Source organism: Arachis hypogaea, chromosome 6 (genome assembly GCF_003086295.3).
Source record: "Arachis hypogaea cultivar Tifrunner chromosome 6, arahy.Tifrunner.gnm2.J5K5, whole genome shotgun sequence".
In the NCBI taxonomy this organism is placed as follows: Eukaryota; Viridiplantae; Streptophyta; class Magnoliopsida; order Fabales; family Fabaceae; genus Arachis; species Arachis hypogaea.
Window position 1 is genome coordinate 115,819,642 of NC_092041.1, and position 12,909 is coordinate 115,832,550.

General features: G+C 40.4%; 2 protein-coding genes across 4 annotated transcripts; one reads left to right on the forward strand and one right to left on the reverse strand.

The window, feature by feature from the left end:
* The first annotated feature begins 7,427 nt into the window (after positions 1-7,427).
* LOC112757892 (F-box protein At3g12350) lies at positions 7,428-10,472 on the forward strand. Its single transcript, XM_025806442.2, has 3 exons — positions 7,428-8,256; positions 8,720-9,130; positions 9,520-10,472. The coding sequence occupies exons 1-3, from the start codon at positions 7,897-7,899 to the stop codon at positions 10,021-10,023; spliced, it is 1,275 nt and encodes a 424-aa protein (XP_025662227.2). The 5' UTR covers positions 7,428-7,896; the 3' UTR covers positions 10,024-10,472.
* A 262-nt stretch (positions 10,473-10,734) lies between these two features.
* Positions 10,735-12,646, reverse strand: LOC112756043 (LIM domain-containing protein WLIM1). Of its 3 annotated transcripts, none has more exons than XM_025804445.3 (6): positions 12,500-12,646; positions 11,822-12,009; positions 11,533-11,629; positions 11,400-11,440; positions 11,218-11,307; positions 10,735-11,149 (listed from the first exon to the last, which is right to left on the reverse strand). In XM_025804445.3, the coding sequence occupies exons 2-6, from the start codon at positions 11,954-11,956 to the stop codon at positions 10,922-10,924; spliced, it is 591 nt and encodes a 196-aa protein (XP_025660230.1). In that variant the 5' UTR covers positions 11,957-12,009; positions 12,500-12,646; the 3' UTR covers positions 10,735-10,921. The 3 variants fall into 3 exon arrangements, with proteins under 3 accessions (XP_025660230.1, XP_029149447.1, XP_025660231.1); XM_029293614.2 differs by having other exon boundaries at positions 12,437-12,507; XM_025804446.3 differs by lacking the exon at positions 12,500-12,646 and adding an exon at positions 12,140-12,438.
* Between the last annotated feature and the right edge of the window lie 263 nt (positions 12,647-12,909).

The following is a 12,909-nucleotide window of genomic DNA, read 5'->3' on the forward strand; positions in this document are numbered from 1 at the left end:
AGCTCATCCCGTGACGGTTCGAACCGACCAAGCGGTCAAACAGGTGTTGCAGAAACTCGACCTAGCTGGAAGAATGCTAGCATGGTCCATTGAACTATCTCAATTCCAGATCAAATTCGAACCCCGGAATGCGATCAAAGCACAAGCTATGGCCGACTTCATCGCCGAGATGACCCCGGGAAAGCTCACCCCCGAATCATGGAAACTACATGTCGACGGCTCATCAAACTCCACCTACGGAGGCGCCGGAGTCATACTCGAAAATCAAGACGGAATCACGATCGAACAGTCGGTACGATACGAATTTCCAGTATCAAACAACCAAGCAAAATACGAGGCCCTCTTGGCAGGCCTATCCTTAGCACGGGAAGTCGGAGCAAAGGTCCTAGAAGTAAATACCGATTCACAAGTAGTCAGTTCCCAAATTAACGGAGACTACCAGACACGAGACCCCCTACTCCAACAATACCTCGCTAGGGTAAACAAACTAAGAGAAGGATTCGAACACGTCACCATACGGCACGTCCCTAGGGAACGAAATGCCAGAGCAGATCTACTCTCCAAACTGGCCAGTACCAAACCCGGACACGGTAACAAATCGTTAATCCAGGAAGTCGTTAAGACACCCTCCGTGTCAACAACAACCAATGCTCACCTAACAATTTCGAACCAGGGATCTTGGACCTACCCAATCCGGCAATACCTCCTCGATGGAACACTACCACCAGATCCCAAAGAGGAAAAGCGAATAAAGAGGGAAGCCGCCAACTATACCATTGTCGCAGGACAGCTATACAAACGCGGATTCTCGCAACCCCTGCTCAAATGCATCGAACCCGAGAACACGGAGTACATACTCCGCGAAATCCACGAAGGTTGCTGCGGTCACCACGTCGGAGGCAAGACCTTAGCCCAAAAAATCATCAGAGCAGGCTACTTCTGGCCCACGGTCATCCGAGATTCCATGCAAATAGTTAAAAACTGCGACAAATGCCAAAGACACGCCAATATCCACCAAGCCGCACCGCACCAGCTCAGCACCATACCGGCAGAGCGGCCATTCGGCACTTAGGGCATCGACCTCGTCGGACCCTTCCCTACGGCACCTGGCCAACTCAGATACCTCATCGTCGCCGTAGACTACTACACTAAATGGATCGAAGCCGAACCTCTGTCCACCATAACGGCAACCCAATGCCGAAAATTCCTCTGGCGTCAGATCATCACCCGATTCGGGATCCCCGAGATCGTCATCTTGGACAACGGAACCCAATTCACCGACGAAAAATTCAGAGAATTTTTAGAGGGGCTGCGCGTATCCCACCGTTTCAGCTCGGTAGAACATCCCCAGACAAACGGACAGGTGGAATCCACAAACAAAATAATCGTCAAAGGACTTAAAAAGCGGCTCGACGAAGCCAAAGGGCTATGGGCCGACGAACTCGGGTCGGTCCTATGGTCATACCGAACCACACCCCAAACGACAACAGGAGAAACACCTTTCCAACTAACATACGGCGTCGAGGCGGTCATCCCGGTAGAAATCGGAGAACCAAGCCCCAGGAAAACGGTAGGAGGTAACGACGAAGAAGCAGAACGAGACCTCATCGACGAAACCAGAAGCATAACTCATCTCAGGGAGCTAGCCCTAAAGCAAAGAATCAGCCTGAGATACAACCACGGAGTCATCCGGCGAGAATTCGCGGCCGATGACCTCGTCTTACGACGAAACGATATCGGTCCCCCGACCCCAGGAGAAGGGAAGCTCACCCCCAACTGGGAAGGACCATATAGAATCAAGGCTGTAATCGGAAAAGGAGCGTACAAACTCGAACGGCTCAACGGCGACGAAGTCCCGAGAACGTGGAACGCCGCCAACTTGCGACGATACTACGCCTAGACCAACCTACAAAGGACGCACCCTCGTCCTCATTTCTGTTTTCGTATTTCTCCTACCAGTTTACAAATTCTAAGATTTTAAACTCGGGTACTCTTTCCCGCCACCAACGGAGGGTTTTAACGAGGCCCAACCATCAATAAAAATTCCATTAGAACGGCTATTTCTATTTTCTTTAGTATCCCAAAAAAACGGAACAAAGACACGGCCGCAACTGGGGGACTGATCACCCCCCAGGCCCAAAAACGCGGATAGCCACAAAAGAACCCGACCAAACGACGGTCCGGGGAAACAAACGAAATACACACGAAATAGCCTAAAACGGAATACATGATAGGCCCGGACGGCCCAAAAACAACAAACAAAACATACAAAAGGCCCGAACGGCCGATAAAGTACCATTAAAACAAAGATAAAAGTGTTCCAAAATCAAAATACACGGCCCCCGGCCATCCGAAAATATCCAAAAGCACAGTACAAAGAAAAAATCCAAAGAGATAAAAGTAAAAGCTACTCGAGGTCAACGATCTGGCCATCGCGAACAGTCTTGAAGGCCCCCATCACGGACATATCCACACCAGGAGCCAGCACTGAAGCTTGAGCCCTCATCGTTTCCTCGGTAGCCGCAATTGCGTCCTTCGCATCAGCTAGTAACTCCGTCTTCTCCCTCCTCAAGGCAGCAACCTCGGCCTTTAGAGCCTCCGATTCGGCGAGAAGCACGGCAGCCTGAGACCCTACATCAGAAGCCCGCTGTCGTTCCTCTGCCAGCTGAGAGAGAAGCGAAGTTTCAACCTCGGCAAGTCGAAGAATCTCTGACCCGGCCTCCTCAGAAGACTTCACAGCCTTCTCCCTCGCAGCTTCGGCAGCCTCAAGTTCCCCCTTCAACTTGGCTACCTCAGCATGAGAATGACGAAGCTTCTTGTCCAGCAAACCAACCTGAGCCATCACAGGCTCAGCCTTCCGAACAACAACGGCAGACCGGAGGAGAGCACGATACACCGACTTGGCCTGGAACGAAACATCGCAGCCATCAAAAAACGGCTCCGTTCCAGGCATTAAGTGTTGATCAATAAACCCCGGAGCATCGAAGCGTCGATCCATCACGCTGGGCACAAGACCTTCATCCTCAAAAGTCTCACTGCTCGGGTCCTCAGGCCTCTTCCTCTTCCGAGAAGCCTCAGCAGCCGTCACCACGACGACTTCAGGAGAATTCGCAGGGCCAGGGGAAACTTGAGTATCGGCCCGCGCACCCGAAGAAACCACCTCCTGAGAAACTGGCTGCGACTCCACGGCAGGATTAGAAACGGGAGTAGCCGGGGACGACGACCCCTCCTCCTGGGCCATCGCCGCCTTCAGACGTGCTAAGGATGTCAAACCACCAGCCATCTCAACTGCAAACAATACAAAAAATTCCCAAGTTACAAAAACGGGAAACAAAACATAAAAAACCAAAGAAAAAACAGACACACACCAACATATGACCGACAAGAAACCGGATCACCCATCACGTCCCGGGGATTCAAAGGACGCTCTCCAAACAACTGCCACAGAACGAGAGCAATATCCCGCTCCTCCGAGGACAGGAACTCTTTCGAAACACGAGTAAAAACTGACGGACCCGCCTTAAAATTCCAGTAAGTGGGGAACCGACGATCACCCTCCAACGTCAACCAAAAGGGATGATGTCCCCCAGCGGGACGAACCTTAAAATAACCACTCTTAAAACCGTGGAAGGAGTCTTCATACAAACCGAAGATCCGACGATGGGGCTGAGCCCGGAAAGACACATACCCCTTTTTATGTTTCCCCTCCTTAGTCGGAAGAGTGCACAAGAAAAGGAAAAGAAAAACGTTTACCGAGGCAGGTAACTCTAAATAATCACAAATGAGCTCAAAAGACCGTATGGCCGCCCAGCTGTTCGGATGTAGCTGGGACGGCGCCACGGAGCACCGATTCAACAATTGCTGAACAAAAGGAGAAAAAGGAAGCCGAACACCAAGCCGGGTGAACATCGCCTCATACACCCACATCCAATCCGGCACTGACGGGGAGTCGAGATTGGTATAGCAAACCCTCTCATCGACCCCAGAGAGAGCAAGCTCGTAATGGCGTTCGGCATCGCCACCCCCACAAACAGCCCCTTCATCACGGAGCCGTTGGAGGTCCGCCTCCGTCATCCGCGACGGTGTCCCCCAAACATCACTGGTGACCCAGGAAAAAAGGTCAGGGACACCCCCCGCCGGGGCCACCGGAGCCCTCACACCCTCCATCCGTCGGCGAGCCATACCTAAAATATCGACGAGCACCACCGTCAGCCAAACCTTACGGCAGAAAACAACGGCGGGTAAAAAACCAAAAATACCGCCACCGCACACCACCAATTATACGGTGGCACTCGCCCCAACCCTACTCTAGGAACCCAACAGAACTATCTAAACCACCATACAAACACCACAAAACTACTCTAAAACAGCTACACTTAGCAAAAACAAAAACAAAATGCTGCAAAAAATAAAGCAGAAGAAAGCAAAAAGTAACAAAAGAGATGCTAACCTGATAAATCGAAGGAAGACAACCCCAAGGAAAGACGCCGCAAAAGAAATCCAACCAAAACCACAGAAAGCGAAAATGGAGAAAGGGAAATGCTGCAACCAGAAAGAGAAGTGAAAGCAAAACGAGGGAACTAAAGGAGGAAAACCAAAACGGTTTTTGAAAGAAGTACAACGACGAAAATACCCTCAAGAAAGCGAAGCAAATGCAAGGGCAAAAAAGAAAAAGCACAACCTGCAATAAATACCCCCTCGGAAAAAGTTAACGCCTCGAAGAACGCAACAGACGCGACTGATACGGAAAAAGTCACGTCAGACCTAAACGGTCAGACGAATCTTCTACAACACGGAGACCGAGGCACCGACCTCACCTCAAAGGAACCAGACGGGCACCCGAGAAAAATCGAGCCCATAACAAACATCTCCCAGCGACAGACCGACCTCGCTCGCTCTCCCGCTGCGGGGGCAACTGTTACGGATCCGACCCACGGACCTCGCATACCCGGTTACCCGGGGACGACCCGCTTTGATACAAAGGCCCAAACACCGGCCCTTCAAAGCCTCTAACCCAAATATCTCTCTTATCCTAACCAAATAAAGATAAGATAAGGTATTCGCCATCACCTATAAATAAGAGGACCCAGGCCCCCCCAGGTATTCATTCATTCCTCACACTTTCTACCTCTTAGATCCATTCTGACTTGGGCGTCGGAGTGTCTTTGCAGGTACCACCCCCATCGCTCCAGTCAAGCGACCCGGCTCTAGTTCCATCCGCGGGTTCCCGATCCACCCTTCAAACCGTACCAGAGACTTCTCGTACAATATTCACGCTAACACATTATTCTGTAGTATATTCTGTTTTTTGAAATTATTAATATTCTTTGTTCAGAAACAATACTATTACAGTATTTAAAATCTCAAAGAGAATATAACTCATTTTCTTTTTCAATTTTTGTATTCAACAACCAAACTGAAAATCATTTGTTAAAAGGACTAATACGTCATTCTAACTAATTATGTGTCGGTACCAAAGTAACAAAAAATATATATTTTATGTAAATTCATTGTCAATTATAATATTTCTGCTCATAAAAAATTAGTATAAAAATATTTTAGATTTTATTAAAAATATAAAAACATTAAATTAAGGGTAAAAAACCATTATAAGCCAATGTCATCTAGAATTGACGTATATAAGCCAAACTGAAAATCGTTTCAATAATGCGCCAGATGCTATATTTATATAATTCGAACCAGTATGGTTCGAACTGCATATGATAGTAATTCGAACCTGGGCAGTTCGAATTACCAGTTGATTGTTCTTCATAAATCGAACTAGGTTGGTTCGAACTAAGAATGCACATAATTCGAACAAGGTTAGTTCGAATTACACACAGCACGCGTTTCCAAATAATTTAAATTTGACTATTAAAAAATTAATAATTTATTAAAAAAATTTTATTAAAAAATTTATTAAAAAAATTAATAATTAAAAAATTAAAAAAATATATTTTATTTCATACATTAAAAAAAGCTAACAAAATATTTAATTACGAGACTTCTTTAAAATATTTGTGATCTATCAATTTGAATTCCAGACAATACTCTTTTGTCCATTTTTAATAGCTCGTGAATATTTTTTAATAAATTTTTTAATAAATTTATTTAAATTATACTACAAAAAATATTTTATCCTATGCAAAATAATTTAAAAAGAATGGCTTAAAAATGTTAGGAGTACTATAAAAATTTGTAATGTTCTAATAACTTAGGTGAATACATGCATGTACTCAAATTTTAAATAAAATACTCTACATAATCAATAATAATTTAGAAATGAAAGAAAATATTTTATTCCATACAAAACAATTAAAAAATATATTTTGTGAGAATAAAATATATTTCATAACATCTTTTAAGCCATTTTTTTTAAAATGGCTTAAAATGGCTTAAAAGATGTTATGAAATATTTTGTATTAGAATAAAATATATCTTTTAAGCCATTTTCATAATATCTTTTAAGCCATTTTTTAAAAAAATGGCTTAAAAAATGGCATAAAATTATTTTGTATTAGAATAAAATATATTTTTTTTAAAAATAGCTTAAAAGATGTTATGAAATATTTTGTATTAGAATAAAATATATCTTTTAAGCCATTTTCATAACATCTTTTAAAAAAATGACTTAAAATATGTTATGAAATATATTTTATTCTCACAAAATATATTTTTTAATTGTTTTGTATGGAATAAAATATTTTCTTTCATTTCTAAATTATTATTGATTATGTAGAGTATTTTATTTAAAATTTGAGTACATGCATGTATTTACCTAAGTTATTAGAACATTATAAATTTTTATAGTACTCCTAACATTTTTAAGCCATTCTTTTTAAATTATTTTGCATAGGATAAAATATTTTTTGTAGTATAATTTAAATAAATTTATTAAAAAATTTATTAAAAAATATTTATGAGCTATTAAAAATGGACAAAAGAGTATTGTCTGGAATTCGAATTGATAGATCACAAATATTTTAAAGAAGTCTCGTAATTAAATATTTTGTTAGCTTTTTTTTAATGTATGAAATAAAATATATATATTTTTAATTTTTTAATAGTCAAATTTGAATTACTTGGAAACGCGTGCTGTGTGTAATTCGAACTAACCTTATTCGAATTAGGTGCATTCTTAGTTCGAACCAACCTGGTTCGATTTATGAAGAACAATCAACTGATAATTCGAACTGCCCTGGTTCGAATTACTATCATATGCAGTTCGAACCACACTGGTTCGAATTATATAAATATAGCATCTGGCGCATTATTGAAACGATTTTCAGTTTGGCTTATACACGTCAATTCTAAATGGCATTGGCTTATAATGGTTTTTTACCCTTAAATTAACGAATTTATAATTAGATACCTCCATTGGGCCGTGACCATTATGATAACCAGTATCCAGTACCTTCACTCAAAGTGACCAAACCAATTACGACCCAAAAACAGCATGTCGTTTCGAATATTATGGGTCGTTTAAGACGGAACGAACATGAAAATACGAAACGCAAGCGTGTCTGAATATACGTGACGTTAGTCGTTGCCGTTTAACTGATGACCACGAACCCGAGCCCAGTAATATAGACCAAAGAAAGAATGATTCCATAGAGTTGAAAAGAATCTACCATTTTTCTCTACCTTTTTAATTTTCTGCAACCCAACACTTCGCATCACTTGAAACTTCAAAGTTCAAACCACACAAAAAAAGAAAAGAAAAGAAACGCCCAAAACGACAACAACAATGGCTTCGTCTCTGTCGTTTTCAGATTTCCCGAAGACGTTCAGCTCTGCATACTGTCGTTTCTCTCTCCCACCGAAATCGCCACGTTCTCCTGCACATCAAAACGCTTCGTTTCGCTCTGCACCAGCGATTCGCGCCTCTGGTTCACGATGTGCGAGAGAAGGTGGGGTTCCAAGACACAGATCAATAAATGGGTGAAGGGTGCAGTCACGTACAGGCACCTCTATAGAACTCTAAGCGAGTGGGAGAATCTCATTGGCTTCTGGCGCCGGAGCGGCCCAGGGAGCGCTTCAATTTCTTCGCCTTCGTTGCTCTTCTTTGAGTGGTGGGATACTTGCATTTCGGGATTTAGGGTTTCTCCGTCGACCAATGGGTCATATGGCGTTGTTAAAGCTCCGTTTCTTTGGATGGGTCTTTCGGATGATGGCCAGATCGTTAATTTGTTGGATCCTGATGGCCGCGGTGAGGTTTCCGTGCCGGAGTTCGCGGCGGTGCCGGCGAATGGGGAGGTTGTTTCATAAGCTCATTACTTAAGAGCATGTTTGTTGGTAACAGATTATTTTTGAGTTTTTTTTTTTTTTTTTTGACAATTTATTTATTTATTAAATGAGCTAATACAAATGCACAATTCAGCTGTTTTGGATGGAAAGATTCTTTTTTTTTTAATGTAGAGATGTATTCTCCTTGGCTTCTTAGTCACGAGCTGGAAAAAAAAAAAACCTTTTTTAAGCTTTTAAATTGGAATGGGAAACTTTTGTGTAATGCTTTTTTCTTTTTTAATGTGAAAAATGAAAAATCACCTTTTGTGATAATTAGAAAAAAAAAAAACAAAAATAAAAACTGACAAAAACACAGTTTTTCTGGTGCAGGATAGTTAGTCAATTAGTTATATTGAGTTGATTGAATTAGTATAATGCTTCAAGTGAAATTGAGTGATTCATTTTGTTCAGTCTCTGATGTAAATTGTAACAGGTTGGATTAACTGAGAATGAGTTGATTCCAGTGAATTTGAGTTTCATGGGGAGGACGCATTTTGTTGTGGAGGAAAATCAGAGCTTTGCTGCTGCAAATTCTTCGAGTTGGAGTTCTGATCAGAAGAGGAATGGATGTAGTAGGAGTATGAGTCCTGGGAACCTAAGCGGCGATGAATACGGTAGTGTCGGGGAGGATGTCAGTGGATCGCCAGGAAGCTTGCCAGACCGGTTGATGTCTGAGATTTATCAGCATTTGGCAAATAGGACTAGCCCTGGAAGTGATAAGTCAAGGAAGCAGAGGAGAAGGGAGAAGGAGAGGCTGGCTAAGAGGAAATGGGAGCCTGAGCATTTTGTGAAGATCGAGAATTGCTCACCAACACCATCGCGGCCTTTACAAGGCCTTTGGAAGGTGTTTCTATGCTGTTCCCTCTTGTTACGCTCGATTATGTGCATAAGTTGCCTTCTTTGATATCTTTCATTTTGCAATGATATCATAGAGTAGTTGAACTATTAAATACTTGGTTGTTTGGGTCAAAATAATCAAATTGCAAAATGTTAAGAGAAGTGATTGGGAATTGGGAATTCAATAGCTGGTAAGAATGCTGAGAAGTTCTGATGTTTATGATCTTGTGGAGATGCAGACATTATATTGAAATCATGTTGGTAGCACTATGTGTTCCAAATGAAACATGGTGTAGTGCACTAGTGCTCAATATTTTCCCTTTTCTATTATGATTATGAAGATGGATGATAGTGGAGCACTTTGGCTCATTGGACTCTTTACTATCATTGTTGCAGGGAATCTGTGATGACATGAATTTAGCCTTTTACCTTGTGGTGTATGATGACATCGGGGGCATTGCTTGCCGAAGAGTTGGGGATCCTCCTGAGCGCTTTTCCAACTATGCCCCGGTTTTCTGGACATCTAAAACGACGTTTCTGGAGACTCCATTTTCTCTGGAGGAAGAAACCTTGTATGACAGCCGGCTTCATATCAGACCGCTTCAAACAAGCTCTGAAATTCAAGAGCAGTTCCACTTGTCCGATGTCGAAGTGGTAAACCCATTTCAGCAGTTACATTTGTCAGACAACGAAGTTGTCAAACGAATTCTTCACATAAGCTCAAGCTATGATTTAGTTATTCCAGATGCAGCTGGAATAGTAAATCCAAGGAGTGGAGAGGGAAGGATTTGGCAATACCACAATGATACTTTTGGATTTGGATTCCTTTGTGACAACTTTGTCATAGACATGAAGCATATTTTCCGCAACGGTTGTATTGTGGATATAGTGAATCCTTGATTTCTTTCTTCTGCATTCTTTGTTCATAGGTAGTTAGATCAATGTCACCTATACCCTGTGACATATTATTTTATTCGCTGTGAAAATAATTACAATCTTCCTAGATGGTACCTCTTTTCCTTTTACTTCCTCACCCCAAAGGCAAAACAGATAATGTTTAGAATAGATGCAGAAGAAAAATAGGATAAGAAATGTGCAAGCAGCACACTTTTTAGCTTTGTGTTGTTCCTCTACATACTCAAGCATTGGCCTTTCACAATGTAGCCTTTCAATTGTGGTTTTAATTATTTACTTATTTATGTCTTGAAACACTGTGACCTTTCTAAAGTATATCTTGTACTTTCTTTCTCTTGATGACCGGGAGAAAATGGATTCAGTTTGTATATATTGTTAGTGCAACTATTTTAGTTACTCAAATATCAATTCAAGTATTGTCAAATTAGTATAAATATCTGATTCAGTTACTCATTATCTTAAAAGTCTTACAATACAAAGTATTTCATTGGATTTTACATTATTATTGCATAGCAATAACTTTAAAAAAATGTTTATTGGAAGGACTTTGCAATAGAGAAGATTGCTGATTTCCTGCATAATCTTTTTAATTGGCTATTACCTTCACTATTAATGAATGAAAGTATGAAAGTTTATTAAAAACATTGCAAAAGCATGAGTAACTGCTAAATCAATCAACACTCACAACATGGGAAATAGCAAATGAAGATCATCAAGATTAGAAAAATGCAATACAATATTTATCACTGGTAAAGGTATATTCCAATTTCCAGGACTCAAAATACTGGTAAAGCATGAGACACAGTAGAAACATATGGGGAAGAAAACATAGAACCGTATCAAAGGAATAAAACTCTCAAGACTCTTTCCTTTGTGAAGCATTTTATGTCTCAGCCGTGACTTCTTCGCCATTGATTTTCGCTTGCACTGCACTCTTCTCATGATCACCTTCAAGCTGACTCAAGTTTCCCTTCTCCTTGATTAGTTGGACATGGTGGTGTTTGCAGTAGAGTTTTCCCTCGTGCGCGATGTAATTGGAAGGGCTGATAACACATCCTCCATGGCAGCACTTGAAGCAACTCTTATGGTAAGGAGTCCCATTCACAGTGACCTATATATATCATTAATAAGCTATTTTTGTAATAGTGGAAAGAAGCTATGGTTGAATTGTGTTGTTACCTTCTCAGTTGGATACACAGTTTTTTGGCAACCAGCACATTTATCTCTTGTTCCACCAAACATACTTGAAACTTTTGCTGCTGCAGGTTTCTGATTAGAACAGAACAAGAGTTAAGAGATATGTTAGAAAGCTGAATGTGCTTTTGTGAGTTGCAAGAACCGAGATTTCAATTTTTGTTTACCTCATCAGTGTTTTTCTCTGGTTTAGCAACTTTTGGTGTTCCTAATTAAGTAAAGAAAGGAAATACTGAGATTCAATGATGCATCAAAAAGTGTGAGTGACAGATAAAAGAGAAGGAATTAATGGTTTCTTACCTTCGAAGCTTTTCTCAAGGCTACCAGTTCTCTTGAAAAGTTGATCAAAGTGCGGCCTACAGTAAAGAACTCCCTCAAAAGAGTTGTAGTTGCTCAGCTGCAGATACATTAATCTGTCACTAATCAAAATTTCAACATGGAATTTAACATCTCAAGCCGTAGAATCAACCACTACTGACATAATTATCAGTATCAGGTTAGTCTGCTTATATTACACCAGATCCAAGGCTATATTACCAAGAACTAATTGTGTGCGTGCGTGCGTTCGTGCGCGAGTATAGAGAGATACCTTGAGAGTTCCTTTGCAGTGGTGGCAGCGGAAGCAAGCTTTGTGGAAAATTCGGTTATCCGCAGTCAACTTATCAACAAGGTAAACGGTTTTGTCACAAGCCATACATTTCTGAGTTGTTCCTGCAAATGCCATTGCTTTTCTTTCTTTCTTTGTTTTCTCTTCTGAATCTTTTAAGTTGTTACTAACTGAATGAAGAACAAAAGATCAATGAGAGGATCAAAGATGAAGCCAAGGGAAAAACAAAAGAGAAAAAAAAGGAAAAAGAAGAAAAGAGAGAGGATAGAATGCAGAAATTTGCGGAGACAAAGGCACAACCTCCTAACAATTATAGTGACATGACAATCATTTTGATCAGATTCTAAGCACCTAACTACACTTTCTCATTTTCTTTATTTATTAGTTTATTTATTTATTTTTTTCTCTCTGCCTTCAACTGTGAATATAAATGCGTAAAATCTAAGAAATTTATCACACTAATAACATGTTTATGTATTTGTAAAATTGATCTAGATAGAATCCTTTTTTTTTCAAGTGATTCATGTTTAGTAAAGGATAAACTTAATTGTTGTATAACATCATTAACAAAGTTTATTTTGATAATCTGAGTCTCACTTTGGAACATGGAGAAGAATCATGCATAATGTAAAGTGAAAGTTGCAAAAGGGATTACCCTACCAAGAAAGAATTCATTGACTTTTTTGCCTTCAAGTTTATGTCATCCATGTAGTTTACACCATAAAAATTATATATCTTCAAGTAGGGCCTTCAATTAAGTCCTAAATAATTAGTGTAAAATACTAATTTAGTAACAATACTCCAAACAGAAATTGGTGTACAAAACTAGTGTTATTAACTATTAAACTAAAATAGATCCACTATGAAAAATCCAAGTAAGCAGTCACAATCTTGATTAGATATTTTGGTTTAATCAATGTGTATTTGATAAGAAAAGACACTTTGTAATCATGGGGACCAGTGGCTAAAATATGGCACTGCCAGCACCTTATTATTCAATATCTAGCTGGCTTACTTTTATTCTAGAATATTACTTTTTCCAAATAGTAACAATTGATTTCTTGAGTTAC

Excerpts from the sequence above, each read along its gene's own strand:
- LOC112757892 (XM_025806442.2), top strand. The coding sequence starts at position 7,897 with ATGTGCGAGAGAAGGTGGGGTTCCAAGACACAGATCAATAAATGGGTG. Across the intron at positions 8,257-8,719 it reads CGGTGCCGGCGAATGGGGAG|GTTGGATTAACTGAGAATGA; the intron begins GTTGTTTCATAA and ends AAATTGTAACAG. Across the intron at positions 9,131-9,519 it reads CTTTACAAGGCCTTTGGAAG|GGAATCTGTGATGACATGAA; the intron begins GTGTTTCTATGC and ends TCATTGTTGCAG.
- LOC112756043 (XM_029293614.2), bottom strand. Across the intron at positions 11,630-11,821 it reads ACTGCAAAGGAACTCTCAAG|CTGAGCAACTACAACTCTTT; the intron begins GTATCTCTCTAT and ends ATGTATCTGCAG. Across the intron at positions 11,441-11,532 it reads CCTTGAGAAAAGCTTCGAAG|GAACACCAAAAGTTGCTAAA; the intron begins GTAAGAAACCAT and ends TTACTTAATTAG.